Below are 27,888 nucleotides of genomic sequence, written 5' to 3'. Positions count from 1 at the left end.
GCCTTAAGTGGTTAAATTTCCCTCACCCCCCTCCCTCTCCACAAGATCAACTGCTGTGTAATCGTAACCTGCACCAGCTTCCCTCTTACCCTGCTCCTTCTCAGGGGAAAACCCAAATTGCCATTTGCTCTGATGGAGCACTGAAGAGCAGTTTTTTCCAGAGGAAAGCAGTGGGACAAGAAGTGTCGATAAACCCTCACTGGATTATCCAGTGAACATTTGCAGAGCAGGTCAAAGAACTTCCCTCTTCTCTTTCAGCGTGGGTTTATGGGAGAAGATTAGCACACATTTAAGATTCTGGTGGTCATTCCCAAAAAAACTGGTTGGAAATTCCTAAATCTTGATCCCTTTGGAATGCCCAGATTAAAGCAAGTTGTGACTTTTTGCTGCTTGTGTGAAAGTCTCAAAAATTACAGTGCTATCCAAACCATTTCTACTCAGAAGTTAGTCATATTGAATTTAATAGGGTTATTTTCAGGTAAGGGGGAGGGGCTAGAATTGCAGGCTCTGTGTTGATCTTTAAATATGCTGCTTGGCAGGGAATATATATCACATTGATTCCTTTTGTTGCCATGATCATTCAAAATAAAGCACAATTATTTTACTACAGTATTTCCCCCTATTTCTCTGATGAAACAGGGGACCGTAATATATATAAACAATATTTGGTGGGGGGACGGGGGACATGTTGTTTGCAAGGAGAAATAACCAAAACGATTCTCTTTCCAGGATGTGTTTTGTGACTTGAGTTAAATGTAAGCTTATTGCTCTCTCTCTTTCTCAGGTGTTGTCAAAGTCACCTTAGCATGCTACCCACTTCTGGTTTTCCCCCATTTGAAACTTCTTTCAGCTCGACAGGAGGTTGTACATTTGTCCTGAGGAAAAAGCTTGGGTATTTCCTTATGACTCATAGTACAGCCTATGTTTTGCAGACTGGTATAAGGAGGCAGTTGCTACTTGCTCAGCGTTAAACTAAGAGCAACGGAGCGCTCGGGAAATATAACTTGTAGTGATTGGACATTGTGGATCTTCAGTTGGCAAACACCCAAGTGCCTGTAAGTACCCCTACAGATGTTCATGCTCGTTTAGATTAAAAGTTAGCAGTAACATCTAATTTCAACCTCCTCCTGTTTCACACATACACACACCTTTCTTAAGTGGCTTGTTTTGATTTTGTTTTTAAAAGGCTGAACTGTACTCCTATTTTAAATTCTGAAAACAAAGCCTCCTAGGGTAAGAGTTGTGGAATGTAAAAGCTCTTTCTTCCACTAAATCCAATTTGTGGGTGAAGATGTGCTGTGATTTAAAGAGTGACCACCCCTCTCTTCTAATCATATATTGACATTTTGCAGTCACCATTCTCTGTTGTAAGTTCATAAGTCTCTCTGTATATCATGGCATTCCTTCACATTTATATTTCCTTGCCTTGATTTTAATATATTTTTAATTGTGGTATGTAGCACTGGTTTGTTCTTAATTCTGACGAGTTTACCAAGACCAAATGCCTGTTTGCTCAGACCCAAGTGGTAACATAGAAGAATTTTATACTGTCTTTAGCTTTAAAAAAATATTTGTTTAGAGATCTTTTAATTCAGGTAAGTCATTGATGCCACAAACAACATGTAGTGCAATCTTTTGCAAGACTATTCAGAAATAAATCCTATTAAGTTCACCAAGCTTAGTGTTCATAGGATTGTAGCATTAACCATCATTTGTTCTGTGCCTTCTCTATGAATGCAGAATTGCAAGGGCTCATCACACTCAAAGAGGGGAGTCTTTAAAAAATAAAATGAAACCCCCAAATGCTATCCATTAGATCAATTTGACTGGAATACAACTGAGGGGTAATATAAGTAAATAGCAGCAAGCATAGGTCAATAGGAGAAATGGGACATTAACTGAGGTAATGTGATTAGTCAATAGTAGAAATAGGATATTAACATAAAGAGCAATATATTACCAATGTTTGGAGTCATTCAGCTTGATGGCAAGTAAAATTGAATGCATATTGATTGAATCTTATGGGAAGCATTCCTGAGACCAAGTTCTTTAGAAAGCACCTGAATCAACTCAAGTTTGTTCCGAATACAGCAGGAAGTGAGAGGCAGAGTGTGAGTTTGCATGGAAGTGAGAATGCCCTCAAACTTGCTTTCCAAAAAGTAAAATAACTTACTAAGGCTAATGATCTGTCCTCAAATAAAATTGTTCCAGAATATATTTGCTGTTTTCAGAATTGTTTTTGTCAAACTGAGCAGAAGAGGAGATAGGGAAAAGAAGACAGAGCAGTGGAATGCCGGGTTTAAGCTTATTGCTCAGCTATAGTGTTTTCTTCTTCTAAAAAATAACTATCAGTATGTTTACCCTAGGAGGCAAAGAGCAGCGTGGGGAAGAGGGAATTGAATCATGGACTTGGGGGTTGTATTGGCGTAGTAGCACACTCTGCAATGCCCTCATGGCTGCCTCCATGCTCATTTTTCCACATGGGCAGTTCACATGTGAATAGGGTGTGGGGAAAAGAAAGGGGGTATCTGTGTTAAGTGTAATTTTTGTATGTCTGTGTGTAGTCATGGTGTAAGTTTGGGTTGATAGGTGCAGACAGCAAGCCAATTTTAAGCTGTTACCTAATTCCCTGCTGGCAAAAAAAACCCCAACCCCGCGGAATGTGGGCAATTCTTGATCCAGCCTTTGGGCTAAAGAAAGGCCAAAGTGTGTATGTGCATGCGTCACTGGGGCATATTTTAAAGGCGTAACAGTCTACATTTCCTCTATTTACTTTGCTGCATATTTTGTGATTTTAAACCTCTGCTGAGGTTCTCTCACCAAAGAGTACTTGCCCAAACCTGGATCTTGGCATCCAGGGAATTCTCCTTCCTCTATACCTATTTATTTTTCCTTGCACCAACAAAACCAAAATTTATCAATAATTACATATTGCATATGTTCCTTGCAATATCTCCCTTTCAGGCAGGTTGATTTGTCCTCATCTGGATTTGAATGAACAACACATCTTGCATGGGTATGGTTGCAATTTCAGGGTCGCCTTTTAAATCAATTAATTTACAGGCTTGTGTTAGTTCAGCTGTGCATGTAGTTTGTTCAGATGGGGCCAACATCATTGTATCTGCCCTACACTGGTTGCTCTTGCCACTCTTTTCTTAGCTCCAATTCCAAGCTGCTTCCCAAGTAAATGGCTGAACCAATGAACTCTGGTGAGGGGAACAGAGAAAGTTCAGAGTCCCTTTCTTATACACTTTTGTGTTGTGGTTACTGTTAATAAAACCTTTCTCCACTTTTTAGGAGCAAATGGTGAGTATAGTAGTCGCATGAAATAAATGGATCTCTTCAGGCATTTGAGGTGAACATCTCAATAGAGCTCCTCAATAAAGGAGAGAGACACCCATTTCATATGTGACTTAGATACAACCTCGTGCCTCTTGCCCCTCTGATGTTACTTCATACTTCAGCCCACACTTGCTTCATTTCTACCAAACCAAAATACAGTATTCTAAATCAGAATCGGTTTTACCAACGTTTTGGGAAGTATTTATTTGTTTAATTAAAATTCTCAAAGTTTCTTTGGTGGGAATCAAAGAATTGCAGAGTTGCAAGGGAACCCAAAGGCACAACCCCCTGCAAGGCAGGAATCTCAACTAAAGCATACATGGCAGGTGGCCATCCATCCTCTGTTTGAAAACCTCCAATAAAGGAGAGTCCATCTCCTTCCAAGGTAATCTGTTCCACTGTTGAACATCTCTTACTGTCAGAAAGTTCTTCCTAATGTTTGGTGGAATCTCCTTTCTTGTAACTTGAACCCATTGATTCAATTCCTACCCTGCAGAGCAGAAGGAAACAAGCTTCTTCCTTCTTTCATGTGGCAACCCTTCAGATATTTGAAGATGGCTATCATATCATATCATATCATATATAATATCTACCTCAGACTCTGCACACATTCCAGCTTGTCAATATCCTTAAACTATGATACTCAGAAACAGACACGGTATTCCAGGTGGGGTCTGGTCAAGGCAAAATCGAGCAGGACTATTACTTCCCTTGATCTGAAGAAGGTTCCCTTGATCTGAAGAAGGTTTTATTGTACACCCATCCATCCATTTTTGATTAGATCAAAAACAACTGTTGATCTAATTTACAGTCTCTTGTTGCCCTTTTTATGCTGTGTAAGTTCTTGGAATGCTAATTGTATTTTATTGTTCAGAACATTGGAGCAAGTGGGAAGAAAGGACTGCAGGAATAAAATATTGCTGTTCTTTATACAGGTAGGTAGCCGTGTTGGTCTGAGTCGAAGCAAAATAAAAAAAATTCCTTCAGTAGCACCTTAAAGACCAACTAAGTTTATATTTTGGTATGAGCTTAGAAGTGTGCATGCACACGTAAGCTCATACCAAAATATAAACTTAGTTGGTCTTTAAGGTGCTACTGAAGGAATTTTTTTATTTTGCTGTTCTTTATGTTATATATTCTTTGCATCGTTTTTGGAGAAGTATACATTGGGGTTTTTTGTAGTTATTTTCTGGCACACAGTCACCATCTACATCTATTAAATTATTTTTATTAAGGATTTTCTTGGGTTACAAAGGTAGTGCAGTGTCTCATGCATCATTTTTACACATCAATTTTACTTGTTGAGACATTAGGAGGAAGTTTGTTGACCTATTTAATGGGTACTGGCAAATAGCAAATATTCATTAACATCTGATAAACTGCTGCTTGGTTACAGTTTCTGTTTATATACCACATAGCAGAAGAACAAAAAAGAAAATTAAGCACTTCTGTTCCTCATAATATTCTGTTTATTTAATCTGAACAGGAACTGCAAGTACTTACTGGATAGGCAAGGTGTGGTTTATACAAAGTCCTAGCTAGATTATAGTGATGGTGCACTGAGGCAGTACATATTAAACATGAGTTAAAGTGGTCTTTAACCCTCACTATTTGTTTGTTTGTTTGTTTGTTTGTTTACTAGGTTGAATTAGCAATCAAAATGGATGCTCCACGAAGGATGTGCATAGGTATGAGATGGAGTCTCATGAGTTTATCCAGACAGCAGGCCATACCCGTTCCCCTGGCAATTTTCATGTTTTTCTCAACATGCACTGTTTCTTTTTTTAATGGATGCAATCAGTATGTGACTCCAACCAAAATTAGCACACAATTTTGTGGCCCTGCCGTATATTCTCTTGTTATTAGGTTGGCGGCTTGGCCGTGTCCCTGTTCCAAAACATGGCAGAGTTTGCATATTGGGGCAGCGATATTCAGGTCTTGAGCCACATTGGAACTGACACATTTGCACTGAAAGCCCTGCCCTCTGATCCAAAGATATGGGATGGACTCCCTTCACCCAGTGTTGCAGAAAATGCATTCTGCACATGCATTGGATTGTTGCTGCATGAGTCCTAGGGATGAGGCTTGGCTGAGTTGGCCTGAGATCAAGAAGCCCTGCTTCTGATTCACCATGATGCTCCACCCACACTCTTTCATTTCTACTGGGTGACATTCTTCAAGTACTTGATTTGGGTTTTCCAGCAGCAACATCCATACAGACTGTCCTGCTCCCTGACATAGTTTTAACCATTTTACTTTGGATTGTGCCTGTTGGTCCAGTAGTAGATGTGCTATGAGTTATAGGAACAAAGGAACACCTCCCCTTTAAGCATTCAGTGTTTATTCAGGTAGATCTTCCAGTCTATATTCTGATTTCAACCCAATTTCTGAATTGGATTTTCATGCCAGCTTCTGGGAGTTGTTAAATTGTCGTACACTGCCTTGATATTTTATGTGAGTGGGAGAAACATAAGCGCTTTAATAAATAAATCAAACTTGACCAATCATGGTAGGAAAAAAACCATTTCATATTTTACAGATAAATATCATTGATTTTTGTCATTTTTGATTGGATTTCTCTCCCTCCTTGATTATGGGTCTTTGGCTAAGAAACCCACTCTTCAGGGTTCTTTTCCTATGGAGGTAATATGGAATGTTTCTTACTGTTATCTCTTTATCAGGAAATTGTAGTTATGGAGATGTCTACAAGCATGGTTTCTTCATCAAATCCCCACCTCCTCATCTTTTCTCCAACCAGGTACTGTTGACACCATAACAGCCATGGGGCTGCTGCTATAATAATGATGAGCAAATAGCAATAATAATTGTAGTCATAATGTGTTGTTGTATTTCTAATTCCTTGTCTTTTACCTTTCTTCCAACAGAACTCCTGGAAAAGGAGACACTTTATCCTTTCCAAGTCTGGCAAGAATGAGTATGTCTTGAGGTATCTTAAAGGTGCCCACTTAAAGGGTTATATTGAAATCAATGAGTAAGTATCTGGTCATGTCTCAGAGAGCCTCTTTTAACAGTCCCTGGCTGCCTGAATTGATGCTTGCTGGCCCCCTCAAAAAAAGTTCTACTCTCCAGGTTCTTTCCAAATGCATGGCGGAATACAATATGAAGTTGAACTGCCTCACAAGTTGAAAGCACTGCGAGGCAGTGGGCAAGACTTGCCCCCTTGCCAGCCATGTATTCAACTCTGAAAAGGGGCCACACACAGTTCCTGATGTATGCATGCAGAGTGGCTAACCCATGTGGTCCTGCAAGCCCTTCACAGTAATGCGCTTTTAATGTGTGAGAACCAGTGCAGCTGTTTAGGGTTCTAGGAGTTCTAAATGGAACCCCAGCCAGTCATCTCTCCAGATGCTCTGAGGTGATTCTAATCTGTTTTTATTGTTTTAAGTTTTGTGTGTTTTTAAAGCGTGGTTGTGGTTTCTTCCTTGATTTTCCTTGTTTTATCTTTTGTAAACCGCATTGAGGTTGTTGTTGTTGTTGTTTTTAATTGAAAAAAAACACTATTACATTTTCAAAATTCGCACAGAAAGAATAAAAAGAGTAATTTGATCTTCAACGACATATTCTAAGATAAAAATAGGTGTTACAAAATACACGGTAAAGGTATTTAAAGATCTAAGATAAACAGAACAACATTGAAAAAGGAAAAGGAAAGAGGGGAAAAACCAAAGCAAAACGACAAAAACTAGAAAAAACAAAAATACTTTTCTTAAACATTTTTTAGGCAGTTCAAACCAATACATACTTGAATATTCTGTACACAAAGTCCTTCATACTGGTTTGAGTCCCTTATGATTTTCTTGACTTCTGTCTATCTCTTCGCAGTTTCAACCCAACTATTACAGTTAAATAATCTGTGCTTTATTGTTTATCCAAAATTGTTTTCCTTTTCTGTGAAATTAATCTAAACTGATTCCTGCTTTGAGGTTTTTGACAATTCAGCGTTATATAAATTTTGAGGAATGATTGAATGAATGAATAATCTGGCTGCCACATTTTGGACAAATGGAAGTTTCCAAGGTATCTTCAAAGACAGCCCCATATAAAGTACATTGCAATAATCCAGTCTTCTCTGTCCCAAAGGGGCCATTGCTGGAGACAGGCTTAATATTGTTTTAAATATCATTATATCACACTCGTCTACCCATTTAAAACCTCATGTGATTCCCTTTTATATAAATAGTTAAAATAAGCAAGCTTTGTGAGTGTGCTATATTGGAAAAGGAATGTACCACAATGCATTAGGATGCCATGTGGCGTAATTTACCCAAGGTCACCCAGTGAGTTTCATGGCTGAACATGTGTTTGAACCCTGGTCTCTCAGCTCCTAGTCCAACACTCCAACCACTATACCACACTATACTACACATTACATGCTTTTTATGACATGCACAAGTTTGCAGTTTATTTAATCTATTAAAATTTACATGATTGTAAAAACCTGTACAGTGCTTGAAAGGATCTCAAGAATCAACCACGGTTCATAATGGTGCTACAATATACAGACATATCAAAGTTTAGTTATGTTTCATGTCTCTGAGGTTTTGGATCTATGGATTGGGGTAAGAATCTGGGACAGACAAGTTCTTCTTTCACACTTGCTTTTCCCATTCTGGATTATGTAAGACCAAAACACTTGTTTAGAAATGACATGCAGTAAAAACAGTCTCATCACGCGCAAGAACATATTTTACAATGCTAGATCATTTCCTATGACATCTTTTAACACAATGACCCACACAGACTGTGTACATCTTTCATATATTTGCCTAACAGGACTTCAGAAATAGAGATTGGCATAGGTGACCCTGAGAAAATGACTGTTGTGAAGAAGATGTTTAAATGCAAGCCTGCAGAAGTGATGACCATCAGAACAGAGAATAGGGTTTTCTATCTTATTGGATCAGACAGGTATGTTCACCATTCTTTACAGATATGTATGTATAGCTTTCATACCTGCTGGTATGAAGGCAATGAATTAATTTTTTTTTAAAAAAAAAACGGTACAGGATCCTCGAATTGGTCACAGCACATCCTCAAAAAAAATTATCACACAAGCCATCATATATATATATTTAAAAAAGGATTCCCCTTACAAAGTTTACAAAGCTCGTGAAATACATTTGAACAGCGAGATGAGTGGAGGCGAAAGAAATTTAAGAAGCCACCATAGCTTAATAAACCAAGAATGGCTTCCCTACTGTGATTCCTTTCTTGCCCAGTTAAGCCACTTATTATAAAGTGTGTGTTTCCCTTCTGAAAAACCCTTGCTTTATTGGCTGTTCCGGAAGTAGAAGAAGAGCTGTGCTACAAGGTAAACTATGAGGGATTTTTTTTTTTTTTTTTTGAGAAGAATCAGCCACAGGATAATCTCTTTTGGCATTACACTTGCTGCAGGGATTTTCCCAGAGCCAGCATACCTAGAACTTGTGAGAGAAATCAGTGCTGCTTGAAAAGAGATAATACAAATCCTGTTAGGTACCTTTTTACCTTATACTCTCCTCCCCTTATTCTGCACATTCAATAACCAGCAGAGACATTGGCACTGAAACAAAACCAGTCTGACCTCAAAGAAAACAAATACCCTTTGTTTGTTTTCGGTAACTTAGAATGGAGTGCCAATTTCCTTAATGGCTACTTTGAAAGATTCTAGCCACTCCTGCAAGGCAGTGGGTACAGAATTTTCCTCAGGGTTTACTCCTGAAGGCCTTCCCAAGAATGAGTATAGCTGCAAGGCTGCAGAGGTTTAGAATCAGAGTTTTCCTTCTCCTAGATGGGCTACCTTCCCAGGTTGACGAGCCCCATCTCCCCCTCATTTCCCTCTATAGCCTACATCCACACATTAACAACAACTAATGGAAAGGGTGGTAGTTGGTAGAAACATTGTTCTTTATATATCTAGATATCACAGCCACCATCAGACAGGTGAATCTCATCCTCACAATGACCGCTCCACACATCAAACGTGGGGCGACCTTTGCGTGGTTGCGCGCAGCCCCCTGATCCCATAGGGCGACTCCCTGGTAGTTTGGGGCTGGCACCACCTTCCCGGGTAGGATGCCAGGGGTCTCCGCCTACCCAGTCTAGAGTCCAATCCTGCCTGGGGAGGTGTTGCCAGGGGGATGGCAAGGTAAGGGGAGGGACTTTCTAGCTCACACAAAAGAATTTGAATCTTACCTCCAAGCACCAGTTGGTGTGGCCTCGGATGGCGGTTTCAGGCCTTGGGCGGAATTCTTTTCCTAGAGGGAGGGGCGTGAGGCGGAGACCTCACCCCCTTGTGGCAACAAGATTGGGGTATTGGGGAAAGCGTTGACCATACCAATAGGCATCATCGCTTCCCCCTTCCAGCGGCGGCGAACAGGGGGCGGGCTCTCTCTGCTTGAACATATGTTCTCCAGAGCCAGCCCCAACCCCCATACACAGAGCCAGCCCCAACCTCCATCTACAGGTAGATACCCCTGAAGCCTCCCAGATCCCCGGTTGGGGACTGGGAAGGATAACGCCCAATGCCTGAGCCAAGGTCTCCTTACATCTGAATCTGAATAAAGTTGTGGCCAATTTGAATCCCATAGCACGTTGTCTTGCATCTTTATTATGTTCAGGGGGTCGCCCGGGGGTTTGGGGGACTCCGCCTGTCCGTGCAATAAAGGTGGGGCAGAACCTATGTGATCCCCAGTGGGTGTATTGAAATGCCACCCTGCAAGAGACTGGTCTGGCTATCTCTGCACTTGCATTCCAGTGTGCCTTCCATATGAGCTTGGAACCCAAGTCAACAACACCATCTTGACAGTGTAGGAAGCCTGCAGCCTTAGTATGAAATGCCAAGGCTGCTAAGCAAACCATAATTGTCTTGGCTAGAAGATATAATCCTTTTCAATGTGTGCAGTCACCCTGCTCCCATTCACATAGTATGCTCAGGCCAATTCATGGATATGCCTTTATGTCTGGGTTAAAACACTGATTAAAAATGCTTTTGTTCAGCTAAAAGGTGCCCAAATAAAGCAGATATCAAAGTAGTGAATATAAAAGCTGTGGATGTACATTACAGTCATACCTCGGGTTAAGTACACTTCACTTTGAGTAATTTCAGTTCTATGGACCCAGACGTGTTTACTTCCGGGTTCCGCAGCACACGCATGTGCAGAAGCAATATGTGCAGAAGCGATCTGCACGGTTCATGCACGCGCGCTATCAGCTCTCAGATTAAGTGCTTTTCGGGTGTGAATGGCACCCCAGAACCCATTAAGTACTTAACCCAAGGTATCACTGTGCATGCAGGTCCCACTATCTAAACACAATGCATTTGCAGGAATTCGTTTCATAAGCAAACATTTGCATAACAAGTTGACCATTTCCATTGATCTCTTTGGGGAAATTTCTAATGTGTTCCCGACCACAGAATATGGCAAAATGTCCAAAATACCTGGGAAAGCCCTCTGAAACCTTGCAAAGGCAAATAAGGGGTGGGGGGAATGCTCTTATTTGTCTGATCTCTCCCCCTTCCTCCTCACTTCCTCCCATCATGGTTTCTGGTGAAACGGCTGCCGTGGACCAGCAAAACACAAAAAGTAAGGCTTCTTTAAGGCTGCTTATTTGTGTACAGTACTACACTCAGGTCCAGCTTTGTGGATCTAACACTCAGGTCCAGCTTTGTGTGTATAATGAGGTTTGCATACTGTCACGGCACTGCCCAGCAATACCTTGAGGGGAGAGAGGGAGGAGGAGGCTGGGCAGAAACAGCTGAGAGGAGAAGGATAGGAAATAGCAGAAGGAGAAGGGGAGGGGTGGCAAAGCAGCCACGGAGTGAGAGGGCTTGCTCATGCTGAGCCGGAGCCCCAACGCTGCTCCACCAGCTCGGGAACAGAGGGGGAGGCTACGCAGGTCCCGTCACCAAGGAGAGGCGGGAGTTGAAATGTAGAACGCAGAGGCGGAGATTAGGGCTTCCAAAGCTTTTATGTTGGAGAAAAAGCCGCCAAAAGTTACTTCCTTGATCTGAGTCCGACAGTACGGATGGCTGAATGATGTCTACTGCTTCTGTACATATGTAAATAGACTGAAATATGTATTGCTCAGAGTAATCAGCACCATTTCTTGCGGAGAGCACCCCCACTCTTACACATATTGTACTAATTTCTCTTTTTGGATAAGTGATATTTTGTATAGCAAGTGTTTGGATAGCGGGATCTATGTATATTTAAAATAAACCAGGGTTTAGCTTCAGTGCTATTGCTTTGACTCATAAATTTATGCAGATTTGATAGATTAATTTACTTAGTTGCAGTCCTAACCATGCCTACTCAGAAGTAAGTCCTATTAAACTCAGTGGGGTTTACTCCTAGGTAATTGAGCTAGGATTAGTCTAAGATATTTTTTAATTGGGTGACTATGGAGAATGAGAAGACTGGAATGCCTGGCATGCTCTGGTCCATGGGGTCACAAAGAGTTGGACACGACTAAACGACTAAACAACAACAACATGAAGAATGAAAGTTGAGATTCTTTTAAGATTTGAAATTTTGTACAGCCATGGAATAAACACATGCCTGGCTATATGGTGAGAATATTGAAATCATTAACTTTGACCCTCCATATCTTGCCAAACCACAACCCCCACCACTTCTGACTATTGACCATACTGCTGGAGTCCAAGAACGCTTTAGTTGTTTTCTGAATATACCCAGGGTGGTATTCAACTCTGAGTAAAATTTACTTGAATACCACCTAGCAATATTGCTTCATGCCAGGGATTATGGAACCTTAAGCCCAAGGCTCAAATATGGCCCTTGAGGCCTCCATATCCTTGTCCCGGAAGTCTCCCCAAGCCATGCTTCTTCACTAGCCCTGCTTCATACCTTCCTCATCCTAGTTTTTCCTGTCCTTGAACTGTCTTGCCTGCCTGGCTGAAGAGATGTAGAGGGTAGGGTGTAAAGACCTCTGACTTTTGCATAGGTGGGATGTAGCCTACCTGACAAAGTTAAAAGTCTGATTTGTTGCCACTTTTGCCTCTGGTCACAACCATTACTGGCCTATGCTTCCCATCCTTGATGTTTTCCCATGAGGCAATGCAGCCCTTGGGCTGAAAAAAACTTTACACATTTTTCAGAGGCATACAATCTCATTCCTATTATTATTATTTTCTCTATCTGTCTCCTTAAAATGTAATTTCACTCTCTAGCAAGGACGTTGAGGACTGGGCCACCTTCCTGTTTTCAACCAGCAGAGAAACAAAGGTCAGTGGTTGCAATGCTGTTTTAATTATCAAACATAAGCGATTGACATTTTAAAATGATAATAATAATAATAATAATAATAATAATAATAATAATAATAATAATAACTGTCTTCATCATTTGTTCTACTAGTGCTCAGTTTTCTTTTCTAAACTGTAACTTACAACTAGAGTCGGGTCAGTTTCAGTTCTCTCAAGTTTCTAACTTTTCCAGTCTTAAATTCAGTTCTCCATGTTTTGCAGCAATTGGCACATTTTTTAAAATCCTCATGAAAATTTACCAGCATTTTAGTATAAATTTCTCCTAATAAGCACATTTTATATGCAGTTTTGAGAATTGTACACATTTACATTTTTTCAACCAATTTCCCTTAATACAATGCATAATCATTTGTTATTTTCACCAATATATTCATTTTTTCTTGCATACTTTCGTCTAGTTTTGGAACTGAACTTGCTGCATTCGGGATCAATAGCATGCAGCTACATAGGCAATTTTTCAGGCATGGGAACAAGCGCTTATTGGGAAGCAAGTGCATACAAAGATGGAAGGGTTATCGCTAGCCTAGATAGCTCAGTTGGTTAGAGTGTGGTGCTGATAAAGAACAAGGTTGCAGGTTTGATCCCTGTATGAGACAGCTGCATATTCCTGCATAGCAGTCCAACTCTACGGTTCTATTCTTCACTACCTCAGCTTCAGCTAGGAGCCTTGAGGGGGAGATGTTTCCATAGGTAGTGGGGTGGTCTTTATTCACATCGTGGTGGGCAGGGAAGAGACAAACTTTTATTACAAAGGTTTTAACTATGTGAAATTACTCTGTTGCTTCATTTCTTGACCCAGAAACCAGAAATGAGAGGTCGGTCAAAATCTTCACCAGCTTGTCTTGATGAACTAGCTGCTGACATCATCAAGAAGGAACTGTGTCCTGGCAATGAATATGAGGTGGTTGCTATATACTGTCCTTTTCATATGAAGGGTGCCTCCAGGCTGTTACTATTTCATGGGAAGAATTTCAAGGGCATACCAGGAAACTTAGGTTTGCACAATTAAAGTGCTCTGTTCCCCTGGTGCCACAAATCCATCTTAAAAAAGAAACAGCTTTTTTGCAGTAATTGGAAAATGCATTGAAAATTGAGGGATGAATGAATGGAAACACCATTCAAATAACTCAGGATGAATCTAGGATAGGTACTCGTCGTCATATTACTTGCCCACAAACAAATCAGAATAAATGCACATTAAAGACTAGATATAGCCTAATTACTGCATAAGCTTTGTGAAAGAAAATCAGGATGAATGTGCAATAAATAGCTTGTCTAGACGAGTGCTAAAAATTAAATAAAAATGCTATTCCTTTTATTTTCCACACCCATAACAATTTTAAAGTAGAACCACAACTCAAGTACCTGATTTTGCTTAAATGCGTTTTATCAGCAGAAAGAACAGGGCTAATTTCTAGTTTAAATGAATCACCCTGAAATAAAGCTACTCTTTCTTTTGTTCTGATTTGATTCATTGCACTTCAGGATATAGGAACATCTATCTCCAAGAAGAGGCCCTCTTCAGAGCCTATTACTCAAGAGTCCTCCCAAGAAGCCTCCCAAGAAGCCCCTGTTTATGAGTCACTGACAGTACTGCAGATAGTGAGTGTTGAAAGTGGGACTGGAAGAACTGTATGGATAATTTGAAGCAACTACTGCATCACTCCCATGCATTGTGTAGTGGAGAAAGTTGCATGAACCATTGCTCAGTTGTTTTCAAAAATAAAATAAAATAAGGGTTTTGCTAGTGATTATTTGCTACTAAGTATTTCTTCATTTTCTGATCCTTCCTTTTCACACCCACTTGCCTCACCTTATGCCTGGCTTCCACACACTTGCCCATAATGCTTCCATTGCAGAAATGTGCCTAGAAACTTATGTCCATGGGCACGATAATATGATTATAATTATAATTATTATATTTATTTATTTATTTATAGCTCATGTTTTCCCCAGACCAGGACTCAAGGTGGATTGCACAATTTTTTAAAAAAAAAAAACACACGGATAAAATACAGAAAGCAAAAAACATACAAAATATAATAGAAACAAATCTATCATAGGTCAGCGGGTTTGAATACATTCATACCAGCTGCTCTCCATGTTGTTATGGCACATCTCAACCTGATTACATTCCTCATAAGTGTTTCACTTCTGATTTTCTTGTGGGGCAGCAGGTCTTACTCATTGCTGGTTTCATTTGGCAAAAAGAGCAAGTGTTTGCATATTATCCATTTTGACCTTTTCTTAGAGCATGATGAGCAAAGAATGACACTGTAAACATGTCTGTACTTTTATTTCAGCAACACCTGACAAATCGTCAACAGTCAGAGGAAAAATCCGAAATGGAGGAATACTATGCTTGTCCAAAAAGTATTCTAGCTGTGGTAAAATAGATATCATTATTTGCTCTGTTCTAAATAATGATGAATTAATGCTTATATCTCTTTTTAATGTGAATAATCCTTTATCTTGTGTGCATATTTGTTCCATGCCACTTTAGTCTTGTAGCACTGTATAAAGCTTGCGTCATACTGAGTCAGAACATTAGTCCACAGAGCCCAGTATTATAAATTCCGACTAACAGCAATTTCCAAGGGTCTTATGCAGAGGTCTTTCCCAGCCCTTGCATCTGAAACAATTTGTTACTAGAGCTGGAGCTGCTGGGTATTATTATTATTATTATTATTATTATTATTATTATTATTATTACCCCCGTCCATCTGTCTAGGTTTCCTGGTTTACAGGAATTTACATTTCATGATGTTTGAACTAGAGCAGCCATAGGCAACCTTGGCTCTCCAGATGTTTTGGAACTACAACTCCCATGATCCCTAGCTAACAGGGCCAGTGGTCAGGGATCATGAGAATTGTAGTTCCAAAACATCTGGAGAGCCAAGGTTGCCTATGCCTGAACTAGAGGACCCTTAGGTCCCTGCCAACTCCACAATTCTGTGATTCTACACCTGGGAATTTTGGAAATTTACAGCAATGGCTCTCACCTGTGGTAGAGATTTACCCAAAGCCTCCAGATGCAGGGCCGTCTTAAGGGTATCCAGCACCATGGTGCAAAATCCCTCCAGCCCCCCCCCCCGCATGCTAGGAGCCATTGGAACGGCGGCTAGCAAGCCTGCCGTTGCGAGGGGGGTTGGCGGGAACAGTGCATTGAAAGGAGCCCTTTCGGGCGCTGCTCCCGCCGTCCCCCCTCGCCTGGGTGGGCTTGCTAGCTGCCGTTCCAACGGCTCCTAGCAAGCCTGCTGTTGCGAGGGGACGTGTTGGGAACAGTGCACCGAAAGGAACCCTTTCAGGCACTGCTCCCGCCGCGCCCCCTCCTGCAAGCCTGCTGTTGTGAGGGGGCGTGGCGGGAACAGCGCACAGCAGAGGAAACAGTCGACCACCCCCTGCAAGTGCGACGGAGGAAGGGCAGCGGCAGAGCTAGGCTGCTTCAGCAGCAGTGCCTCACTTGCCGCCTCAAACATGAGCAGCGTGGGGAGGCACCATGGCGCACCGCACCACTAAGCCAAATGGAAAGGACAGCCCTGTCCAAATGTTTCATGACTGGTTAGTGTCTTCTGCCTCTAAATCAACCCTCTTCCCACTCTGAGATTTGCAGTTGTTTCAGTACTCAGAATTTCTTCAGAAATTAAATGGTTGCAGTTTGCTGAAACCAAGTATTTCATGAAGCAGTAAGAGTTATCTTATTTTGCTTTAGCGACATATCAGTTTCATCCAGACAGACTGAAACAAATGTATTAGTGGGTTCAAGAACAGTACTGAGAACACCGCTTTTAACAGAGTTGAGTTTTTATTTAATTTGCATTTGTTAATATGCTTTGCATATGCTTTTTACTTTCATAGCTGAGTGATACACAGGATAAATTCAGCACCACAGAAGAGACTACTAACCCAGATAAGGAAAAGGTTGATGAACCCGAAGAATACATGTCCATGGGATGCATGTGAGTACTCAAGCATGGTGCATTTTGCTCCTAAATTTATCTGAAGCAATTGTTCATGGATTTCTTTTGCAAAGCTTTTGCTAGACTAGAACTCCAAATCCCATCAACTCCAGCACAGCATGGTCATTGGTCTGGGGTGATTGGAGTGATGGTCTAGCACAGAGGTTCCCCATCTCTGTGCTAGACCATCATTGGTTCATCATTATTGCACCTGGGGGAGAACATTTTAGTCTACTGTGGCAGTCTGCTTCTTTCTCACAACAAAGTGATGTCTATCTTTAGGTGTTAAATTAACATAGCCAGAAAGATAGTATTACAGTATTTCCAGTAACTGCTGGTGCAAATTGATCCCTCTTATAATCTTGCATAGATTCCTTCCTTCCTTCCTCTTCTCAGAAGCAGCTGATCCTGTAGAAGCTACTTTGTCTTAGCCATTCTGTGCCAATTTCCCAGCCCATCAGCCCTGGCAAGGCAGTAACGTACATGCCAACAGCAATCACGTAATTCCCCCTGAATCAGCTTTTGGCATGTTACTGTAGCTGCTCAAAGATTGCCAAGACTTCTGGTGCCTTGAAACCCTGGAAAAGGCCATAGTACAGAAGCTAGATAAACACAAAATATATTAAAATCCTCCAAGACATTGGCTGGATACACTCACAGCTCAATGCCAGTGAGTAAACCACCACACAGATTTTTGTTGTTGTTGTTGTTGAACCAGTAGCCTGAATTCATTGTATGGATTCTGTTGCCATTCAAATTCAGCGAGGATTCAAATAATTGTTAAGGTTTTGTTCCAAGTGTTATTTTTGTGGGGAGGTAACACTACAGTCTGGCTTTCCGTTTCAGACTTGGTTTAGCACCCGAACTGTTAGACAGTAATTGTACCATTTTTCATGGAGCATTCCCAGGATCCTCTAAGAAACCCAAAAGCATGCTATAGTACTGTTTTAAAGTCCATTGCATTGATTTGGGGTTGTCGTGGCAAGTCCTGTCCTGGTTGAGGGCTGTGGACCAGTGTAACCTGAGTCTGCTTGTTCCATCTAGATTAGCAGAACTCAAACAATAACTATGTCCCTGAAATTGGAACAAGCTGAATGTTCCTGTGGATTGTATGCTTTTTCTGGGCAGTGGCTGAGGTCAGATTTCCCTTCCCCACAAGGAAGACAGACTCACAGGAACTCCGTGCAGACTGTATACCATCAATATGCTGGTGGGGGTAGTACTGGGTTTATTCCTGCTGACTCTGTCCTAATCTCCACACCTTGGTAGTATCATGTGCACAGTGACTCCCCATGTCCAATCTTTACCGTGTGTTTTTTGCAAAATACAGTTCTCATGACAAAGGTCTGTTTCAATCATTGGGACTTCAGTGGGGCTGAATAGAGTGGCAGAGATACTGCCACATCCCAAGCCCTCCCACTTGTGCTAGCCGTGGAACAGAGGCGGCTGTGAAACTGCAGTTTTTCCCTACACCTGCTTCAGGAAAGTGCAGCAGAGAGGCCCAAATCAAGTCCAGCATCAGTAGCTGGAGTGGCTTAGGATCCAGGGCCCTTTTCCACATCATCCTTGTCGCCTCCACACACCAAAACTCTCAGTTTGGGGGCTTTGCATTAGCTAAAACTGGCGGAGATACTGCCAACAGTAGGTCTCTTTGTCCAGGTATAGTGGGGGCCTTTGTGGTGGTGGTGAAGGTCCCCTGTTGGCAGATTGCAGTGGAGCCAGGACACCATCACCACATCCTAACCCACTCTTGAATGGCAGATTTAGGGTTTCTCTGCCCCCCTAGATCCAACCAAAAGGCTGGGCATGTGTGTTGGTTTTCTGCACAAAAAAACGGCCAAAGTCTGGAGGTCTGTCAGGGCAGATCTGGCACTACAATTCTGCTTCTCTTTCCTCGACCCCTCAGTTCATATACTGATTTTGCAGCTTCAGTCAGCTGCCCAGGCTAAAGCTTCTTTTAAAAAAAATGATGTTGTTTTTATAGACATGGTTGATGCATTTCCTTTTAAAAGTAATATAATTTACTCATTAGAGTTTCAGGAGTAGCGGAGGTAAAAATTGAACCTACAAACAATGAATTGATGACCCTTCCCGAAGGCCAGGAAGATAGCATGAATCTGCAGGTGATAGAGGACAAGCCGTTGAAACCAACACCACTACCAAGGACCTGGAAACCAGAAAAAACACCAAAACTATCAGTTCTGTCTGTGGTTCAGTTGTCCATTATTCTCAGGTGTGGATATTCTCAGTGTTTCCTGTGGATACATGTGCATACTTTACATTTTCAGTATATTACTAATTATGTCCATATTTCTCACAAACTCCCTGAGAGCAAAAGAAAATGCATTTCTACTGTATTTCAATCGGTTTTCCATTGTCCCGATTTCCAAGTGATACGATCAGTCCATTCGTCAATGTCAAGGCTTTGAAGTTAGTTCTTTGCTCCATTATGTGAACCAGAAAAGAATACTTAACCTTTATCTCCCCACCATGTGAGCCTTTTGAATTCATCCAAGTGTATATTGGACTTTGTTCCATTGTTCCACATAGTTTGCAAAGGTGCAGGGGAAATGAATCACTATGATTCTTGCTTCGACAATAATTTGATTCTGTTAAGAAATGAGCCCTTTCTTACACACTGCTTTACAGCTGTATTCTAACGCACACTTACATCACAATGAGTTTTGAAAGGGCAGGATATACCGGTAAGTGTTTTTAGAAGCTCACTATTTTATATAAGAAGAGAAAGAAGTCTGATCTAGAATGTTGTAAGATTGGTTGTGTGGGTTATCATGGAACATACAGGTTTTTAGACTGTTTCTAGCTCAATACTGACTGGCAGTGGCTCTCATTACAAGTAACAACTTGCAGTGGTATCTTTCTGGTTTATTAGCCACACATTTTGGATTTCACAACACGCCCTTCCTCTTTTCAGTAAAGTCAGAGATGACTGCAAATTGGAAGAGGTGGATATTCTCCTTCCCCGGAGTGATTTCACCAACTGCCTGACACTTGTCAAAGCCGCTGGACGTATATGGTAAGGCCTCTTATTTTCATGCTGGTTTGTACATTCAGCTCTTAAAAAGCATGCAGTCAGGGTTTTTTGGGTCAGTTCCAGCAATGTCACCTCATCACTACTGATCAATTTCATAAGAGACAGCTCAAGTTAATGTTAATCAATTGACCCAAATTAAGGCTCACCCATACATGCTCCAAGCTTTCTAGGCACAGGTCTGAGCTTTCTCCTCTCCCAGGGCTTTCCCTGGGAAAACCCATGTTTTACTGCTGAATCGGAGCAAACAGCAATCTGGAAAACCCTATTGCTGTTTACTCCCACTGGGCGGTAAAATGCGGGTTTTCCCCAGAGAGAGCATTGGGACAAAAAAAAACCAACAACGCCTGGACCTGGAAAGTCTAAACCCGTGCCTAGACAACTGGAGCAAAGGTAAGTGTGGATGAGGCCTAAGAAAAGCCCTGCTGGATCAGGCATAAGACCCATTGAGTAGTCCAGCATCCTATTCTTACAGCTGTGGGAAGCCTGCAGGCAGGACCTGAGTACAACAGCACTGCTGCTATTGATCCTCCGCAACTTGTATCCATATGCATAGATGCACATGTACACATGCACTCATTCACACTTCTTTATTCTTGTTAGCCTGTTCTGTGTGAAATCTGTTGTAGCTCTTGCTGTTGTAGCTCATGCTAGTCTTTCTCAATAGTAGTGATACAAGTGATATAAGTGTGAAATGATTGTCCCAAAGAAGATTACCAGAGCCCTGCCTTGTAATCCATCTAAAATCTATCTTTATATTTAACCTTTTGAGTTAACCTTTCGATCAGTCTATTTTGGGGTGTGAACTTTATTTTGCATTTTTAAATAAGTTATTTAACATCTATCTTTTCTTGTTCTTGATCATTACCCTCTTCGGGTTTGCCAAGAAAGAAAAGTGGGATATTTTTTTTTTCAAAAGCAACATCTGTTCACTCTGACTGGCAGGTGAACAACATACTTATATTGTTTTTATACTTACTTCATATGGTGACCTGTCATTTTGCAGTGTTCAGGGGAGCTGGCTATATAAGTCGGTTAGGGGATGCTAGTTTTGCTTTCCTGCCAGAGACCAGAAATGAATTTGTTAAAACACTGAGAACTGGTGCTTGGCAGTTTAGGTTTTAATTTGCAAATCACCAACTTAGTATTTATGTAACACAGAACAGAAGTTTTAATCCCCACATTTCTCAGTATAGTATATGCTTCAGTTGGGCATTCCCATGCTAATGAGTTCGTGAGGGAGTTGAAACACAAAGAAACCTACAAGCACATAAAACTGCTCCACAGCCTTTGTGGACCACAAGATGTCACACTTTCTCTACCACAGTTTATTCCATATGACAAACACTCCGGTGGCATTATGCTTTTGCATCCATATATTTCAGTGCAAAGAAAACACAATGCAAATGTAGTGCGGGGGAGTCATCAGTTACATTCTGTTTGCAGTCTATAAGGTACAACATCAATGAACACTGATCATATTCACCAGAGAGATTTCTGTCCTGCACATGGGACAGGACAAATAAGCGAACATTGGCAATTTCCACTCCCATTTTCATGGATATCCTACAACATTCCCAAGAGGAGGTTAAGAAAGTAGAGAATTTCCATTATCTCACATATTTTGCAGAGGCAGTAGGGAAGTTAGTGTGCTTCCTAGAATATAAGTATCAGTGACTGAGGAAAGGGAGGGAGGGCGAAATGGACCTAGATTAGAGGTGCCTAGAGCTCAACTCCTGCTGTGCCTTCCCTTGTGTACTCTCTAGTCCTCAGTTGCAAGTCTGACTCTCTCTGCTCTCCTTTGATGTACTTCACATGCCTGCTGCACACTGCGCACAAGAAAGTCACTTTCTCAGGCCTTGTCAGTGATGGGAGGGAATTCTTCCCAATAAGTTTCAGAGAGGAAGTCCCCCTGTCACGGAAAGCTGATGGGCATATTCAGATTAGTAGAAAGAAGGCTTCTTTTTTAAAAAATCCAATATTTTAAAAGTGCTGGAAAGAAGGGGGAGAACAATTGCTGGCTACATTTATCAAGTATAAAGCAAAGAGTAATGGAATGAAGTGACAGAAAATGAAATTTTCCTTAAAATGACCTATCAGACCAATTCAGCAATGCAGTAAGCTATTTACAGAGATGGTAGAATCTCCTATTTAGTGCATATAATGCGTGTGTGCGTGAACATGTGTGTGTGTTCAAGTAGATAGTGTGTTTTGGCATGTGACTGGATAATCCAGGGAATTCTTCCTGAATCCATAATTCTATATGAGTTTAAACTTCTAGGGCTAGGGCTGTGTACTGGAATGCCATAATAAAATTGCTCAACCAGCCTAATAAGCCAATTATGTTAGGTCTCTGGGCTGAGATAAACAGAATACCCCCAGATTGTCTACTGGAATTTCCGCTGGACTTGATATGCGTACAAAGCCAGAGGCTTTAATACTTGATATTATTCATTTTAATTTAAAGATGTATCTTCCAACTTTCACCAGCCTTAACTGCCAAAGAGCAATTTAGAGAACTTTCTCCCCACTCAAAGAATGAATTCAAAAGTAGTAATGTAGAATAGAACTCAAAACCACAGGGTCAAAATCATTTTGTACCTTCATTCAATATGGATCATTGGTTTAGGCTGACATAATACTTTAAAAAAATTTTTTTTTTAAAGAAAACCAAGTTGATCACCAAAAGCTGTTACCTTTCATGTTCATAACAGGATCAGAATTAAGAATTCTTTCTGGTTTCTAAGCTTCCTCTATGAGATTTGTGACTCCATAATAGCCACAACCCCAGAGATGTCCACGACTGGACTTAACGTTTAGGGACCCTTTACCTTTAATAGACTATAGACGAGTACCCCTAGATCACCCTAAACTCTGATAACGTATTTCTATTTCACCTCCCTGCTTGAAAGCTTTAACTGATGTCTACTGCTTGATTGGATTGTCTGCTTAGCTATCAATTTCATCCTGACTCTCCAGTGTTTTTGAATGCCAGACTGCCAGATCAGAAGCCATCACCAAAGCGAACAAGAATCCTCATCAGTCAATGCTTTCCCCCCCTTCCCCCTTCTCCAATTCACTACAGTGTCTCCCAGTGGAAAGACCTGCATCGCTTGGGATGCATATTTCATCAAGGGGATTATATAGTGGCTGTGAATGACCTGCATGCAAAGAGCATAGATGAAATGTCTTTGTTCATAACTAGATCCACAAGAAAGGAGGTAAGAGCCAACAATTTAACTAGTTAGGACCACCAAGCAGTGAATTAGTTTGTGGCAATTAGCCGTGGGGCTTATCCAGGCACATTTGTTCAGACAAAAGCATGGCTAACTTGTTGTTGTTGTTGTTGTTGTTGTTGCTGCTGCTGCTGCTGCTGCTGCTGCTGCATACAATCTCCCATGTGGCTACCCATATGTTGGTCTATTGTGTGCAGCCAGCAGTTTCACACCAGGGTAAAAAGTGGTAGTAGATTTCCTACCCTCAGCCACCCACTTTAATTTGAGCATGGACCTTATCCAAGGACTATGTTTTTAATGATTTTGCTCTGGAACATAATGGAAGACAGTGTAACATAGGAGCCAACTCCTGCAGTGTAATAAAACTCAAGCATCTTAATCACATCAAGTTTCATTAAAAGCTGTTAATAAAAATAGGCGCACACCCACCTGCCCCCCAACAACAAGAGGTTTCATAGAGTATTCATGAACTGGGATACCTGCTTAGAGGGACAATGGGTTAAACGCAGTGCTAGCAAAAAATACAAGATGTGCGGGAAGTTTCATTTGGGCTAGAGCAAGAATCTTTCAGAGTGCCCAGGGGACAGCATGGGCTGTTCTGTTGTTGGGAAGAAAAATGTACACAATGAAGAAGGGCTGAGCAGACAAGCAAAATGAAATGTGAGCAACTGAACGATAAGGGGCCAAGGAGGCAGAGAAGACAGAAGGGGAAATGGTCTAGTATGTGGAAAGCTGGAGAAAGCAGTGGAAGAAGCAGAAGTGTAGTGTAGAACAGAAAGGTAAGTGGAAGTGATGGAAAACTGAAGACAGGGTCTGAGAATTTAGGGGAGGGGGGGCTAATGAAAAACTACAACTGGGTGAAAATTCTTCTTCAAACTGATCTTGGGGACAAGGAAGACTAGTTATGTGTTGAAAAGGGAAATGGAGAGGCACTGGGATTTGTATTCATCTCCTGTTGAGACTCCTGTTAGTTTTAAGGCAATTCCAGACTTCTCATTTCCATTGACCTGTGACCATTTCCATGGTACGTGTAAGGATTAAAGAGATACTGCATCACTAGTAATCATTTAATGTGGTTCAGGTTAGGTGATCATAGGTGATCATGGGTTAGGTGGCTATATTGGCTCAAAAACAATTGGCTTAACACTGTGGATTCATACTGTGGTAAATAACCTCTTGGTAAATGTTACTCTATAATCTCTCCCTGTTTGCCATACATTGCTTTACGTATTATGAAGTAGCTAGATTGTGCAATTCTTAACCAATCACCTACTCCTAGATAGCCATTTTGCCTAACACACACACACACACACACACACACACACACACACTCTTATATGTATTTGGTATCCCAGGGATTAGTCCACCTCCCTAACCACTATACCACACTACCTCAAAGTTTATTTTACCCAGAGATCTTCCATATTGTATTGGTGCTGGCAATTGCAGGCTCTACGCGCTTCTCTGTGTCTGGCTGTCAAAACTATTTGTTGAGAACCACTCATTGTAAAACCTTGGATTTCTCATGCCCTGCATCAGGATTCTGTGAACACTCAACTTCACAAAGCTGTGTGGTACCACAATTCATCACTAAGATTAGATAATTTTAAACCTGCAAAGGTATATAGGGGAAAGGTAAGGTTATGAATTGTCTATACAAAGTTGCTAATCACTGTTATATTAACACAATGATGCAGGCTTGTAAACTATAAATACGGTAGTAGCATGCTAAGTGCTTATCTGTTCTTTTCTTTTTCTTTTTTCAAAGGTGAAACTGACTGTATGTAGGCTTCCAGATTCAAAAATTTTACATGCTCAAGGATGCAAATGTTCCTAATGGAGAAAAATGTAAGTGTATGATGAACCTGCCTACTCTTCTATGCAAACGTCATCAACAACTCAGTTGTAGTAAGCAGGTTTAGTTTACCATGATTAAGAGAGTTTTAATCCAAGTATTCTGATTTCACTGGCTTGTTATCCCATTTCCTTCTAGAACTAGATGTTACTTATTCCAGAACTAGCATGATTTAGACTTGTCTATCATGTCCATTATCAGCACTAGAGCGAAAACACAGGATCCCCATCCCCTAAATTGGAATATACGCTATGAAGCAAATCTATAGAGTTCCCAGCCCACATTTGCCTCATAATGATAGTGCAGAGAGAACTTTTGCAATGGGAGATGTGCATTCATACTTTACCAACTGAACCACCAGCAGCTGGTGGCAATTTAAAAAAGTATTGCTATATGTTCTATTGGAAATGTTATTCAAAATGAAACATTTGAATGGTGGGTAAATAAATATAGTCTATGATGGGTAGGGATACATGCCAAAATCCAGCTCAAACTGGGCACAGTAGCATGGGTTGGGCATACAACATATACAAGGGCCTACAGCCTATACACAGGATATCAGATAACTTTATGCATGGGCAGCCAGGTCAAGCAGCCATTCTCAGAATAGTGGTTCTGGAATCAGCAGATTCCGAAATCCAATCCAGACGTTTTGTATATCAAGATCAAGAAGTTCAATTCCTAGGAGCTTCTTTGTGAAAAGGCAGGATCCACATGTAATAAAAAATATTTTTATTTGTTACTTGTTGCAGAATCTTCATTGGCCAAGATCTTAGGTCAAGAAGACTTGAAAACAGTGCCCCCCCCTCAAAAAAAACACTGTGAAGACACCAAAACTTTGTGTCATAAAAAAGTAGCATGGTGGTGGTCTCTCCTTTTGTAGCACTCAGTGAACTACACCAGACCGGGACAGGACTATTCCCCTGCAAATTTTGAAACACAGTGGTATTCAGAAGAAATGGTATTTCACTGCTGTGAATATCCATACATGTATTTAAAACCGTTTCAGAGTCTGTGCGCTGCTCCAAGAACAAAGATGCTGCCATCCTTCATCTGTATCTTCCCACTGTGGTATCAGATATTTGTCTTTCTTTTTTCATTTCATTTTTCTTTGTTTTTCTATTATATCATATCATCAACACATACTGCATTACAGTCCAACATAAGATAATAAGAAAGGAATAGCATAAATATAAGACATATGTAAGTGAATAATAATAGTAACATAACTTATTCCTCCATCTTATTTAACTCTTATATATCTTAACTTTTACTCCCCTTCCACTCTTTCCATGGTTTCCTATTTGCTATCATTTTAACTGTGTTTTCTTATTCTACTAGGTTATTTTCTTACATTCTCACATGTTGTACCATCTACTGCTGAGTGTTTTTTATCAGTCTGTTACGATTATTTTCATGTTGTAATATTTTTTCCACATAATCTATATATAATGTCCAGTCTTCTTTTAGACTCTTTATTTCTTAATCTAGTTGTCATGCTGGCTAATTCTATATATTCTAATATTTTAAGATGCCATTATTCTCTTGATGGTACAGCATCTGTTCTCCACTTTTGTGCCACCAGAATTCTGGCAGCTGTCTTTCAAAACGAAAGCAAAACATACTTTAAAGCCAAGTCAAACACCATCCTGGAGGTTAGCTTGACTTGGAGCCGGTGGGAAACCTTAGCTTTTTAAAATACCTATTTATGATGTAAATAACAGTCTTACGGTAAATGTTTTGTTAATTATTATTTTTTGCCAATTTATGGGGCAAATGCTTTCTGATTTATTGAGTTAGTTATGCTCATAGTTAGGAAATCCATGCTTGCACATCACTTTCACCTTTTCCTTAAGCAGAGGTTTATATTCTTGTAGAGATCATTAATATCCAAAAACATATTGTGCTAATTCATGTGCAATGCTAAACCATGGTTTTAACACTACATGCACAAGCTAAAGGAAGCCCAAACAAAATCTCTGGTTGTGCGATTCCCCCATTCTGGCCAGGAAAAGGACTTTGCTCACATTTAATTTCACTTTCCACACATCCTATGAACCAGTTAACATGGTTTCAAACAAACTCTAGTCAGTTTCAAAGCAAGCCAGCTTCAAACCACAATTTATAAATTGGCTTGTTTAACTAACTAAAGTTTCCTTTGAACCACAAGATCTGATTCATACATATCATCAAGTGCTGTCTATGACCCATAACATCTTATTTGGCTTAGGCCTGGGCTATTTAAAGGAACATATTATCCCATACAAACCTGCCTGGACTCTGAGATCTCTCAGAACTTCTGCCACCCTCGCAGGCACGTTGATGGAGATGTGAGAGAATGCGGTCTCAGTGGCTGCTCCCAGTCTTCGGAATTCCCTTCCTAGAAAGGCTAGAATGGGTCTCTCCTTGCTGTTCTTCCACCAGCAGGTGAAGACTGTTTTATTTCAATAGGCTTTCAGGAACTGACTGTTTTTAAGAAAAGGGCTTTAAATAATTCTGTGTTTTACTGTTTTTACTATATGTATATTAATATATTTGTTTTTTACATTGTTTTCATTCTATTATAGTTTTTTAAATCATTACCTTTTGTATATTTTTAGGTTTTTGTATTTTATCCATGTTATTTCAGGTTTTTTAATCCATATTATTTCAGAGACGCGGGTGGCACTGTGGTCTAAACCACTGAGCCTAGGGCTTGCCGATCAGAAGGTCGGCGGTTTGAATCCCTGCGACGGGGTGAGCTCCCATTGTTCGGTTCCAACTCCTGCCCACCTAGCAGTTCGAAATCACGTCAAAGTGCAAGTAGATAAATAGGTACCGCTCCGGCGGGAAATTTTTCTGTAATAAGACAGCTACTTTGAGATCTTGTATAGAATGTCCTGGGTGTTCTCCTACTGGTTTCTCTGTCTTGTGATTCCTGATGTCAGATTTATGTCCATTTATTGCAGGCTCTGGTACCAGCGTCCATGTTAGGGGTCAGGGTCCAGTGTCAGGGGTACATTTACCTTTACCTTTACTTATTTCAGTTTTTGTAAATGGCCTTGAGTCCCAGTCTGGCGAAAAGGTGGGATATGGAGGATCAAAGAAGATTTGTGGAAATTAAATAAAGTGCTTCCATCCACATGGCAGCATGAGAGGGGAAAGGCTTTGATCAA

At 40.8% G+C, this 27,888-nt stretch overlaps 1 protein-coding gene across 5 annotated transcripts; it reads left to right on the top strand.

Moving 5' to 3' along the window:
• Positions 1-90: 90 nt before the first annotated feature.
• PLEKHS1 (pleckstrin homology domain containing S1) lies at positions 91-27,888 on the top strand. 5 transcript variants are annotated; one of them, XM_088670566.1, is made up of 17 exons: positions 91-230; positions 933-1,055; positions 2,965-3,016; positions 4,985-5,030; positions 6,024-6,100; positions 6,228-6,334; positions 8,137-8,271; positions 12,536-12,590; positions 13,431-13,532; positions 14,117-14,233; positions 14,935-15,018; positions 16,490-16,590; positions 18,623-18,823; positions 19,526-19,627; positions 22,728-22,863; positions 24,647-24,726; positions 25,486-27,888. In XM_088670566.1, the coding sequence occupies exons 4-16, from the start codon at positions 5,003-5,005 to the stop codon at positions 24,713-24,715; spliced, it is 1,314 nt and encodes a 437-aa protein (XP_088526692.1). In that variant the 5' UTR covers positions 91-230; positions 933-1,055; positions 2,965-3,016; positions 4,985-5,002; the 3' UTR covers positions 24,716-24,726; positions 25,486-27,888. The 5 variants fall into 5 exon arrangements, 4 of the variants coding, with proteins under 4 accessions (XP_088526692.1, XP_088526691.1, XP_034988801.3 ...); XM_088670565.1 differs by lacking the exon at positions 2,965-3,016; XM_035132910.3 differs by lacking the exons at positions 91-230; positions 2,965-3,016 and having other exon boundaries at positions 833-1,055.

This window comes from Zootoca vivipara, chromosome 5 (assembly GCF_965207765.1).
Source record: "Zootoca vivipara chromosome 5, rZooViv2.hap1.1, whole genome shotgun sequence".
NCBI lineage: Eukaryota > Metazoa > Chordata > Lepidosauria > Squamata > Lacertidae > Zootoca > Zootoca vivipara.
The sequence above is the reverse complement of the archived record's forward strand: the minus strand, read 5'-3'. Positions and strand labels throughout refer to the sequence as shown.

Coding starts and splice junctions, on each gene's coding strand:
- PLEKHS1 (XM_088670565.1), top strand. CDS start 5,003: ATGGATGCTCCACGAAGGATGTGCATAG. Junction 6,335..8,136: donor GGTTATATTGAAATCAATGA/GTAAGTATCTGG, acceptor TTTGCCTAACAG/GACTTCAGAAATAGAGATTG. Junction 18,824..19,525: donor CAGTTGTCCATTATTCTCAG/GTGTGGATATTC, acceptor TCCTCTTTTCAG/TAAAGTCAGAGATGACTGCA.